The sequence below is a fragment of the Podarcis cretensis genome (assembly GCF_951804945.1).
Source record: "Podarcis cretensis genome assembly, chromosome: 6".
Taxonomy (NCBI): Eukaryota; Metazoa; Chordata; class Lepidosauria; order Squamata; family Lacertidae; genus Podarcis; species Podarcis cretensis.
The window spans coordinates 20,409,509-20,422,658 of NC_137175.1; the positions used below are offsets into that span (position 1 = coordinate 20,409,509).

At 46.2% G+C, this 13,150-nt stretch overlaps 1 protein-coding gene across 2 annotated transcripts in view; it reads left to right on the forward strand.

The window, feature by feature from the left end:
* The window catches only part of LOC307217785 (opsin-5-like), a 76,760-nt gene that overhangs the window by 49,949 nt on the left and 13,661 nt on the right, over positions 1 to 13,150 (forward strand). For both annotated transcript variants that reach the window (XM_079979669.1, XM_079979668.1), the window contains exons 3-4: positions 4,295 to 4,457; positions 6,551 to 6,678. In XM_079979669.1, the coding sequence (XP_079835795.1) occupies positions 4,295 to 4,457; positions 6,551 to 6,678 (291 nt within the window). The remainder of the gene's footprint in view (positions 1 to 4,294; positions 4,458 to 6,550; positions 6,679 to 13,150) is intronic.

The following is a 13,150-nucleotide window of genomic DNA, read 5'->3' on the forward strand; positions in this document are numbered from 1 at the left end:
AGGCAGGCTTCCTCCAGGGAACCTGACCAGATATTATGGTCTGCGTTACAGGAAAAGGGGAACAGCCAACCCTGTCCTGCAAAATCTCGCACGGCACAGAAGCTTGATGGTGCAGGATTGATTGATTGATTGATTTTTGATGGTGATGCCAATTTACTCCTAGCTTGTGGGGTGGGGTTGGAGGGGCAGATAAATGCTATCTCACTAACTGTGCTGCAAGCATGTTGGCAAAGACAGGCCAACCTGCTCAGAATTGTCCATTCACATAATGCATCTCAACTGCGGAAATTTGAATTTTCACTCGATGAGTTTCAGTACTGCTTAAGAATGGCAATCCTTTGGACATGTTTCACTTTTATTTATGTAATAAATTTATATGCTGTTTGGTTGCAAAACAAAAAACCAAAACAAAAAACCCTCAAAACGGTTTACAAAAGATCAAACAGTAAAACTGAGAAAAAAAATCACACCCCTACTATAAACATACAAATGCTAAAACAGATTACAATTACCAGAGTTTTCTAAGCACCTGGGTAGGCTTGTCTAAGCAAGATTGTTTGTTGTTGTTGTTGTTGTTTAGCCGTTTAGTCGTGTCCGTGACCCTATGGACCAGAGCACGCCAGGCACTCCTGTCTTCCACTGCCTCCCGCAGTTTGGTCAAACTCATGTTTGTAGCTTCAAGAACACTGTCCAACCATCTCGTCCTCTGTCGTCCCCTTCTCCTTGTGCCCTCCATCTTTCCCAACATCAGGGTCTTTTCCAGGGAGTCTTCTCTTCTCATGAGGTGGCCAAAGTATTGGAGCCTCAGCTTCAGGATCTGTCCTTCCAGTGAGCACTCAGGGCTGATTTCCTTAAGCATGGATACGTTTGATTTTCTTGCAGTCCATGGGACTCTCAAGAGTATCCTCCAGCACCATAATCCAAAAGCATCAATTCTTCGGCGATCAGCCTTCTTTATGGTCCAGCTCTCTCTTCCATAGATCACTACTGGGAAAACCATAGCTTTAACTATACGGACCTTTGTTGGCAAGGTGATGTCTCTGCTTTTAAGGATGCTGTCTAGGTTTGTCATTGCTTTTCTCTCAAGAAAAGAAAAGATTGTTTTTAGCAGATGCCAAAAAGAGTACAGTAAAAGTGCTTGATTGGCCTCGATAGGCAGGGAGTTCTGAAGTGTAGGCGCTGCAACACTAAGCAATCGAGTTCTTACAAATGTGGCTTGTAAGGGTTTTGTGTGGCACCTGCAGTAGCACCAATTCCACTGATCAAAGCAGAAAAGTGGGCAGATGGCAGGTAAGGCGACCTTGCAGATGTTCTTAACATGGGTCTCCACAGTGGAAGCTCATGTGCTTTAGGACCTGTGCGGGCAGAGGCGGGGGAGGAGCTGCGAGGAAACAGGTGCTATCAGGGAATAGGGCTAGATGCACAGCCCTGCAGCCCCATGTGACCTCTTGAACATCTGATTAGCGCTCATCACTGGAGGCCAAGAGACACGCCCACCCCATAGCTCAGTGGTAGAGCATCAGTTTTGCATGCAGGAAGTCCCAGGTTCCATCCCCAGCCTCTCCAGTTCAGGCTGGGGAAATTGTTGTTGTTATTTATTTATTAGATCTGTCTACTGCCTTTCATCAAAAGACCTCAGGGTCGCAAGAGAAAAAGACCTCATTGTCGCAAGATAAAAACACGAGATAAAAGCACAAATAAATAGTTAAGGAACGTTGTTGCCTGGCGCCTAAAGATATATAATGAAGGTGCCCGGTGAACCTTCCTGGCGAGAGCATTCCACAAATGGGGAGCCACTCCAGAAAAGGCCCTGTTCTTGTGTTGCCACCGTCTGGACCTGTCTCTGAAACCCTGGATAGCTGCTGGCAGTGAGGTGTAGAGAACACTGAGCAACTTTCAAGGATCCTGTGTTTCTCTAGTCCTCATCAGAACACTGGAGAGAAACTCCCAGATGTTTCGCCTATAGCATACACAGAAGAGCACACGCTCTCTTCTTCCCTTTAACCCCCCCCCCCGTGTTCGCCAGTGACTGTACAGCTTTTTACAAACACAATTGTTATCTCCATGCCGTTTCGTCAGCTCATCCAGGATGATTCGTCAGGTCACGGGGCAGAGGAAAACCTGACTCAGCAATCTTTCTGCACTGCTAATAAAACAGCCTGTAAAATAATATGCGTAATGGATATGGTTAATAAAACGCCATGTAAGGGAGAAAAAGAAAAAAGCTTTGCACTAGAAATCAGGAAGAGGAGTGGAAACAAGGACATATGTTTCATATTCTTTCATGTGATTTACACTCCACACTTGAATGCGTGTCGCTTAGGAACAAGCTGGGGCAGGTGTCGCCAATGTGGCTCATTCCAGATGTTATGGTAAAGGTAAAGGGACCCCTGACCATTAGGTCCAGTCGTGACCGACTCTGGGGTTGCAGCACTCATCTCGCTTTATTGGCCGGCGTACAGCTTCCGGGTCATGTGGCCAGCATGACTAAGCCGCTTCTGGCGAACCAGAGCAGCGCACAGAAATGCCATTTACCTTCCAGCCGGAGCGGTACCTATTTATCTACTTGCACTTTGATGTGCTTTCGAACTGCTAGGTTGGCAGGAGCAGGGACCGAGCAATGGGAGCTCACCCCATCACGGGGATTTGAAATGCCGACCTTCTGATCAGCAAGTCCCAGGCTCTATGGTTTAACCCACAGCGCCACCCATGTTCCAGATGTTGCTGGACTCCAAATCTCATCATCCTTGACCATTGACGGTTAGTAGCTGGTGGGAGCCCGCAAAATATCTGGAGGGCGCCATGTTGGCTACCACCGATCTAGGGCCACAGAGGACTTGGCACAGGAAAACTGGCTATCAAGGCCGTTGTACACCTCCAGCATGTTACTGTTATCATAATATTTAATTTGCAAGCTAATCTATCAAGAAGTCATTCCAATCGCCCATAGCCTGCCCTTGGAGTAATCAGGATCTCTTTGGTGGTTACACAGGAAAACTCTTTTTAAATGAAATTAGCATGACTTAATAGAAAAGGAAAATCCAGGGCATTAAATTTTAATTACCACTGTTGTCTCAACTATGTTCAAACAAAAGAACAGCTTGTCCCTGCAGCCCCCGTTGGATTTTGCATAATCTCCACAATGTTCCTTCTCCTGTTTATTTTGTGCACACAATATATTATTGTAGAAAGCAGATCTATATGTGAGGAAGATTGCCAGGAAGGTCGGGGGGGGGGGAGGCGGACGCGGAGGGGGGGAGGAGAAGGAATTGGACATCACCGCTCTCAAGCTTGTAGGATGAAACTCAGCTGAGAACGGCGTCTCCTGCTTTGCCAGCATGGAGGTCGGGTTCTGCCATTCAAACCACATGGGGCATTATTCTGGCTCAAAATACCCCTATGCATCACTGACATTAACGGGGAGACAATGTGAAAAATGTGCTGCTGGATCCAACCAAAGGTGCATTTAGTGGTCTTACAAATGATATTGAACTGCAACTCTCACCAGCCCCCGCCAGTGTAGCCGTTGATCAGGATTTGGGTAGCTCAGTTGTTTAGAGTTTGGCACTGGTAACACCAAGGTTGCAGGTTCGATTCCCATATGGGACAGCTGCATGTTCCTACATTGCAAGGGGGGCTGTACTAGATGATCCTGAGGGTCAGTTCCAACTCTACAATTCTATGGTTCAATGATCTAGTTCAGTACCCTGCTCCCACAGTGGTTGGGGAAAAGCTGCCCTAAATAATACTAGTAGCAGCAGCAATGGTAACAAGGTAAAGGTAAAGGGACCCCTGACCATTAGATCCAGTTGTGGCTGACTCTGGGGTTGCGGCGCTCATCTCGCTTTATTGGCCAAGGGAGCTGGCGTACAGCTTCTGGGTCATGTGGCCAGCATGACCAAGCCACTTCTGGCGAACTAGAGCAGTGCATGGAAACGCCGTTTACCTTCCCGCCGGAGCGGTACCTATTTATCTACTTGCACTTTGACGTGCTTTAGAACTGCTAAGTTGGCAGGAGCAGGGACCGTCGTGGGGATTCGAACCGCCGACCTTCTGATTGGCAAGTCCTAGGCTCTGTGGTTTAACCCACAGTGCCACCCGCATCCCTATAATGGTAACAAATAAGTAGCATATTACAGTAACATGTAGAACGAATGTGCAGACTGGGTATTGTAACTCAACTAGGTATTTGCGAGTGGATGTCGCTATGACACACCTTTGTCCCATTCTTTCTCCAGCCATTCACTGACTGGACGTGGGATTTAGTACGGCTCACTCTTTTCTTTTCCCACAGGTGTAGTCTCTCTCTTTGGAAACTCTCTCCTGCTGCTGGTAGCTTATCGGAAGAGAGCCGTCCTCAAACCTGCCGAATTCTTCATCGTGAACCTTGCCATCAGCGATGTGGGCATGACCGCAACCCTCTTCCCTCTGGCCACGCCGTCCTTCTTTGCACACAGGTAGCTTGCTTTGCTCATTTGCTCATGTTGTTGGGTTCGACTCTTCCGTTTTGAAAGCTCAGAGCAGCTAATGGCTTCCTAAGAACACAGGCATACCATAAGCTAGGCCCGGTACTGAGTCTGGCTCAGTCTTGTCCATACCAATTGACAGCAGTTGCTCCTAATATGTGACGTCAGGGATTGAACCTGTGACTTTCTGCGTGTGAAGCAGAGTCTGTACCACTGAGCTACAGCCCTTCCTCTCCAAGCAACGATCAGGTTCCTCTTTGGCTTATCTTGAGCGATGATGTTGCATCAGGGCCAAACTACATTTGGCATGAGAGCTCCATGTTTGAAGCTCCCGGCATCTTTTTCATTCTTGAAAAGCAGGTGCATAGCTGTCAAGTGTCCCTTATTTGAAGGGACAGTCCCCTATTCCAGCGCCATGTCCTGCTGCTGTCCCTTATTGATGGATGTCCCTTAAATGATGTCCCTTAAATTTCAAAGGAAGCAGCTCCTCTCCCTCCCTGCTGGCCAGGGAGGAGGGAGGCTCCAACTGTGTTGCTCACCCAATAAGAAGTCTAAGAACGACTGGGGGGTGGAGCTTGCATGCCTTATGTGTGGCTAGTTAATGCAAGCTGAGGGGTTTTTTGAATGATGGACGCCATTTTGTTGCACGTGCTGCTGCAAACTTTGCAGTGCAAAGCCAGGCTGGGGAGCCATCTTAAGTTGAGGTTGCATAGGCCTTGTGGTGCATGTGATTCAGATTCTATTCAGTTGAACCTCTGGTTACAAAGTTGGTTGGACAGTGTTCTCGAAGCTACCAGCATGAGTTTGACCAGACTGCAGGAGGACAGGAAGACTGGAGTGCCTGGAACAGGTGAGGCTGCAGGTCCCTTATTTTGGCTGTTGGTCCCTTATTTTCAAATCTGTAAGTTGACAGTTATGAGCAGGTGGGGGCAATTTGGGTAGGTGCTGTAGGGCATAAAAGGGGGTTAGCTATCTCCCCCCCCCATTTGCATTTCCTACCCCAAAAGTACTATCAACCACAAAATGAAAAAGGTATGGATTTCAGTTCTTAAGCCTGCATATTTTCCCCTCTGCAGTTGATAAGCAACTTTGGGAAGGCTGGATTTTGAAGTAGGACAATGCTGTAGAGCCAAAGTCCAAACTGGACCCTTCTGGAGTTTTTGTGGCATAGTTTGACCCACTTTCCACTCTTTGGAATGGTTCGTAAGACCACTCTGCTAACAACTGGATCCAACTGTACATTTCTTGAATCTAAATGGGTCATCTGAACCATCTGCCATGTTTAAGAAAGTTCAGCTCTGACCCCACCACTGCTTGAACACCACCACACCTAGAAATTTTCTGCATTTTGGAACTTTCTAATGACAAGAGGTGTTTGGTTTTTGCTTGTTGTGCTTAGGAAGTGCTGCGCAAAATCCAGCCAAAATTCAGAAAAGCTGCATCCTGGCCATCTTGGCTTTCATTCTGAAGTAAAACCAAATTTCTAATCCTTGTGGGTAAAACTGCATGGACGATCCATGGCTCATGTCAGAGGACTGGGGGTGGTGTTCTGCTGCCTTGGCACCATAGCTCATTCCTGCTCTCCCTGCCCAGCAGAAACAGATTGCTGGCAGGATCAATCCTAACCAAGTCTACTCAGAAGTAGGCCCTACTGAATTTGAGACGACTTACTCTCAGATAACCCGGGTTCAAATTAAATCACGCAAAAGCAGTATATATCTGCAAATCTGTTCCGTTTGCATAATTAGTGTGGGGTCCGTGTTGCAAAGATGCAATTATGATGTCCTTTTATTGATTCTATGTTTTCAAAATTACAAGAAAAGAACAAGTGACTGTATGTTGAACACTGATTTTACACAGGTTGCGGAATTCAACTTTTCCTGTTGCGGGATGGCTGGATGGATATCTCATGGAGCACACGTGGTTCTGTGATTAGGATGCTTTTTTATCATTGTTATTGGCCGCTGTGCAAAGTCCTGCTTGGACCAGTGATGCTCAAGCATCTCTTTCTGTGACTGGGTTGCCTGGGACACAAGGCCTTGTGGGAAAATCATTTATTTCCCCTAGTTATCTCTCCCTTCCAGGTGGCTATTCAACCATGCTATGTGCACTTTCTATGCCTTTTGTGGAGTTCTCTTTGGCCTGTGCAGTCTTACCAGCCTGACAGCCCTGAGTACCGTTTGCTGTATGAAAGTCTGTTATCCGGCGTATGGTAGGTGCTGGGGTCCACAACGTAAACATCCTCCCTCTTGCTGAGCATCTCTGTCTCTGTTCTGTTCCTCTCTCTCCTCTCCTCCCTCCCCACCCCAGGGCTTGGCAACTCTTTCACAGGGTTAGGAAAGTCGTGAATCTCTTAGCAACATCCCTCCTAGGAGAACTGTCCATTAGGGAGCCTATTCATCAAAGGTTTGAAATTGCAGTAATTAGCACACAAAAAATAATACAGCAGCTACCCATTTTCCCCTTTTCATTTGCATATGTAGATTAATCACCAGCCTGTCTGCTATTTTGTGTCCAACTTCTAAGTCCTAAGATATATGATTGTGGAGGGAAACAACTTATTTTTCACCGCTGCCAGTCATGGGGGCATATTATTATTTGTCTCCTTCCTGCACTCAGACAATTCAGAACCTTTTGGTACATCAGTAAAGGAGGACATGAATGCTCATGATGGTGAAAGAGGCAAATAAAAATTGCTCACGCAAATTAGCATTTTGATGACAGAATCGCATAATCTGAAAGCATAAAGCAGGGTTGGCTAATCCTTTTCAGCCCAAGAGGGGCATTCAAGGTTGAATTGGTAGAAAGAGTCTCCCATGGTGAGAGACTTGGAGAAGAAGTAGGTTCTCAGGTGGCCGGTGGGAGGGTCTACTTCGCTCTGTGTGGATAAGTGATAGGATATACATAATATAAATATGATAAAGGGCCTTATAGTTACCGTATTTTTTGCTGTATAAGACTCACTTTTTCCCTCCTAAAAAGTAAGGGGAAATGTGTGTGCGCCTTATGGAGTGAATGCAGGCTGCGCAGCTATCCCAGAAGCCAGAACAGCAAGAGGGATCACTGCTTTCGCCGCGCAGTGATCCCTCTTGCTGTTCTAGCTTCTGGGATTCAGAATATTTTTTTTTCTTGTTTTCCTCCTCCAAAAACTAGGTGCGTCTTGTGGTGTGGTGCGTCTTAATACGGTATCTTCTTTCTCTCCTTTTTGGTGTTCTTTTTTTCTTTTTATTCGTCTTGTTCTGTAGACTGGGGTGGAATCTACACACATAAAAAAAAAGTTCTGAAAATGCTTTTTTAAAAGCATATTTAAAAATACATTGAATTTTCCATAAGGCTCCCCATCGCCATCTAGTGTAACATTGTATATTGTGCTTAAAACACACTTCAAATGTTTTAATTGCAGCTGTATGCAATTGGTGTTTGTAGCAAAGGTGGCCTTCGAACATGTATAACACTCAATGCAAATCCATACACACCCCGACAGCACATGCAGAAACACAACTCTCTCTCTCTTATCTCTTAATTAAATTTGTGTATCGTCCTATACTCTTAGATCTCAGGACGGTTCACAACATAAAATTACTATCTTTCTTCTTCCTTGGCGATCACTCGTAGCCGAGTAAGATTGTCTTCCATTAACACGGTTTTAACAGTGAGTCCGTAAGTGACTGTGGAGGCCAATTCTGGATCCACAAGTCCTTCCACAGTGGGGACATTGGTTCCCAAGCAGGAGCTGATCACGGTGTGGATTTGCCAAGCGTGCCTTCCTCTTAGCAAGTTTCTCCCTTGCGTTCTGAGTTCAAGTGTCTTCAAAGCCCATGACACCTTTGGTAAAGGCTGTTCTCCAACTGGAGCACTTGCAGGCCAGTGTTTCCCAGTTGTCAGTGTTTATAGTACTACATTTTTTAAGATTTGCCTTGAGACAGTCTTTAAACCTCTTTTGTTGACCACCAGCATTACACTTCACATTTTTAAATTCGGAATAGAGTACAGTGGTGCCTCACAAGACGAAAATAATCCGTTCCACGAGTCTCATCGTCTAGCAGTTTTTTCGTCTTGCGAAGCATCCCTATTAGCGGCTTAGCGGCTTAGCGCTATTAGCGGCTTAGCGGCTATTAGCGGCTTAGCGGCTTAGCAGCTATTAGCGGCTTAGCGGCTTAGAAAAAGGGGGGGAAGGGAAAAAAGTCGCAAGTCTCGCAAGACGTTTTCGTCTTGCGAAGCAAGCCCATAGGGAAATTCGTCTTGCGAAGCGCCTCTAAAAATGGAAAACCCTTTCGTCTAGCGGGTTTTTCGTCTTGCGAAGCATTCGTCTTGCGGGGCACCACTGTAGTTGCTTTGGAAGACGATCATCAGGCATTCGCACAACATGACCAGTACACACACACACATAACAGAATACATAATAAAAACATAAACAAAGACAGCCCAATAATTTCCCCGCTTCCACAACACATTTTAAAAGGGGATCAGATGTCAATCAGCCCAAGGCCTGGTTAAAGAGAAACATATCTGTCCAGCATCTAAAGATGCATAGTGAAGGCACCAGGCAAGCTTCCCTGGGGAGAGCATTCCACAAACAGGAAGCCACTGTAGAAAAGACCCGTTCCCGTGTTGCCACCCTCTGGACCTCTCATGGAGGGCTTCAGATGATGGTCTCAGGGTCCAAGTGGGCTCTTATGAAGAGAGGCAGTCCTTGAGGTTTTGCGGTCCTGCGCTGTTTAAGGCTTTATAGGTCAAAACCCAAACCTGGGCCTGGAAACTCATTGGTAGCAAGTGCCGGTGGGACTGGATCAGTGTAATATGCACATAAATGCTGCTATGGCCTAACTAGGGATGGGAGAAGAATTAGATTCAGTTCTTGTTTAAAGGTGAACTTGATGTAATCCACACTTTCCAAAACAGTACAAGAACCAAGATACAGGCTTTCTTTGAAATTTGCACTTCTCCAAATTTTCCAGTGCAGTTCTCCAGCCAAGCAATGTGTGCAGAAATGTGTATACTAGCATAAAGTGTGCATATAAATGCCTATATTGGTGAAATCAGCATGCGGATGTGCATTATATGGGGGGAAACTGCTTGCAGAAATGTGTAAAATAAGAAGTGAAATTGACAGGTCCGTCCATCCCTAAACCCAGCCAAGAAGTGCATTTTCTCTCTCAGCAAGCAAAAGAAAAAAAGAAAAAGCTTCCTTTTGGGCAGTGTGGGATTATTCTAGCCCTTAGCTCAGCTCTCCCCAACCTGGAGCTCATCAGATTTTTTTAGACTACATGTCCCATCATCCCTTGCCATTGGCCCTATTGGTCTGGGGTTGTTGGGAGTTATAGTCCAAAACATCTGGAGGGCACCAGGCTAGGTAAGACTGCCTTGCTTTTTATTCATTTACAGTGGTACCTTAGTTTACAAATTTAATCCATTCCAGAAGTCCGTTCTTAAACCAAAGCATTCTTAAACGAAGGTGTGTTTTCCTATAGCAGCGAGGGACTCAATTTACAAATGGAACACACTCAACAGGAAGTGAAACATGTTCTTATTCCAAGGCAAAGTTCACAAACCAAAACACCTACTTCCGGGTTTGCAGTGTTCTTCAACCAAGTTGTTCACAAACTAAGCTGTTCTTAAACCAAGGTACCACTGTATTTGTTGGCAGTATCTGTGTGCCACCATGTAAGCTTTGGGTACTGAACAACAAACAAGATATAAAATGTAAATATAAATCAGGCCTTTCCTTAGCTCTGTTTCATCTGACAACCAGTAAAATGTGTGTGTGTGTGTGTGTGTGTGTGTGTGTGGCTGTAGGACATTTGTTGTCGTGCCACTCCATGCCCACTTTGTGTGAACGAAATTTAGCACGACCTGCTTGTATTTCGGTCAAAAACTCACAGTTTGGTAATTCAACAGGTACTGCAGTGTGAAAGGAACATTAGAAAACTGCAGAGAAGCAGTAGCCTCATAATCAGGAAAACTAATGCAATGTTCTCTACGTCTGAATGCACCCCATGAAAGCAGAATAAATCCACAGCTAATGCACTGTTATTATTTTGTCACGAGCGCATGGCAGAATGCGCCGGCAACATCACAACAGTCTGAAGGGGCCCAGAGATTGCAGCGCAAGGGATCAGTAGCAGCACCTTCTTTCTCCTCCCAGCTCCTCCCAGCTCCTACAAACATGTGGCCTGTTTCCTCTTCCAACCCAGATTCTCTCCAAAAAGCTGAAATCCAGCCACATCCAATATGCTATTAGAGATGCTAAATGCTTTTACTGACAGCTCTGTTCGCAGAGGAAATAGGAAGGCCATACAAAAGATGGCGCATGTTACTGCCATTCCATACTCTCCACCATTCCTCAGGCGAAAACATGGACATTTCTCACTCCTCGCAACTGACCCTCCTTAAACCCCATTTTTTTGTCGTCATCCCGGCACTGCAGAGCATTTCCAATCAGAAAAGGGGTGATTGCCACCAAAACTACACAGCACATGCACTCTCTACTGACCTGAAAAAACCCCATAATCCTCCTTTTATTTTATTCTTCAATAGATTTACAAAAAGAAAAACACGTACCAATAAATAAATTTTAGAACAGGGCAAGATTTGACGTAGACACACAAACAATAAAAATAAATATCTCAAGACTCCTTGCGCTCCACTCTGCTCCTCCTTTCTTCCTGCCCAGGGTGGTCCTGCCTTCTGCCTGCCCCTCATCACGTGGGGCAGGGCCTTGGCGGTGGTGGCCTCTCTTCCTCCTTGCCTGCTCTCCAGCAGCCATTGCAAGCTGCCCAAGGGAGGAGCTTGTGGCAGTGGCAGCCATGGAGAGGCAACGGGATGCGCCTTTGCAGCCACTGCTGTCGTCCTCCTTCCCCAGCTCAACAGTGGGGGCACTGGCGGAGGAAATAAGGACCTTCTGGGATCAAATCAGAACCTGGGGTGGCTTTCGTAATTCCGGGACTGTCCCTTGAAAATCAGGACACTTGGAGGGTATGCCATTTATAGATCCCCCCCCTCCCCACTATACATTGAGGCACATGGGCTTTGTGTGCAGCCAACACAGAGCTCAAGGGACATCTCTTCTTAGTTGGACAGATTACTGGAGAAGGTGGAAGAAAGATAAAGGCTACCTTTAGCTACTAAGCTTCAGCCAACAAGCAGCTCTGCCTCCCCTCTGCGATTACGGCTTCTGTTTTCCCAAGGACTATGGAACACAGTTCCACCGCCTCACAATCTTATCTTTCCTCTAATGCACTACTGCATTTCCCCACTAGGAAACGACTAATCTCAGCATATCTGCCTGGTTTCAAAGAAATGTTAGCCTTGCATATGTCTGAAGGTTGTTGTTGTTTTTTAAAAATTAAGCCTTTAGAAGATCAGAGAGTTTAGGATTTAAGCAAGGGAGCGCTCAGAAAAATCCAGCTTGCCTAGCACAAAGTGCCTTTTAGAGGAGGGGAATTCTGATAAGACAAACATTTTATTTTACATTAAAAAAAAATAATAAGTTGCCCTTCTGTCACTTTGCATCTCAGCAGGCAAAATCTTTCTCCACGTTTTTGTTTTTTTTTAAAAAAAGTGTTTTTACCAAATGTACAAATGGAACTTCGATGCCAAACATGAGCAGTAAAAATGATTGAAAGTAAAACAATATAAAATATATGGACCGCTTTTATGTCCCTTGGCTAGCGTCTTCACCCCAGTATAATTTCCAGCCTATTCCTTTGCTATATTTACCATATTTTTCACCCTATAGGACGCACTTTTTCCCCTCCAAAAATGAAGGGGAAATGAGTGTGCGTCCTATGGGGCGAATGCAGGCTTTCGCTGAAGCCTGGAGAGCGAGAGGGGTCGGTGCGCACCGACTCCTCTCTCTCTCCAGGCTTCGTGCACCTCTCCGCAAGCAGCGGGAGCCCAGCGCTGGGCTCCCGCTGCTTGCGGAGAGTTGCCTGCATGCTGAAGCCTGCGTGCGCTGAGCTCAGCACGTCCAGGCTTTGCGGACCTCTCAGCAAGCAGCGGGAGCGCTCCCACGGCTTGCAGAGAGCTGCCTGTTTAGGGGCTGGGGTCAGGGGAAGCTTGAGCTGGGGGAGGAAATAATTTCCCCCCCTTTATTTCCCCTCAAAAAAAACTAGGTGTGCCTTATGGGACGGTGCATCCTATAGGGCGAAAAATACGGTAACTTCTACTCTTTACTACTAGTTGCTCAGTTTGGAAGCCTTACCAATTTCCTGCAGGTAATTTATTACAACTTAAGCTTTCACTTTGTCCAATGCTGCATCTCATGAAGAATGGAACAGCTGGATTAACACTGTTTCTAGATACACCTCTGCATGGGGCCTTGTATGGCAAGGGGATTTTCCTCACCACAGCAGCATTCATCAAATGCCCACTTGTCCTGTTCAGTGCCTGCGGTAAAGGTAAAGGTAAAGGTAAAGGTAAAGGTAAAGGTAAAGGTAAAGGTAAAGGGACAGGGACCCCTGACCATTAGGTCCAGTCGTGACCAACTCTGGGGTTGCGGCACTCATCTCGCTTTATTGGCTGAGGGAGCCGGCGTACAGCATGTGGCCAGCATGACTAAGCCGCTTCTGGCAAACCAGAGCAGCACACGAAAATGCCGTTTACCTTCCCGCCGGAGTGGTACCTATTTATCTACTTGCACTTTGACGTGCTTTCAAACTGCTAGATTGGCAGGAGCAGGGACC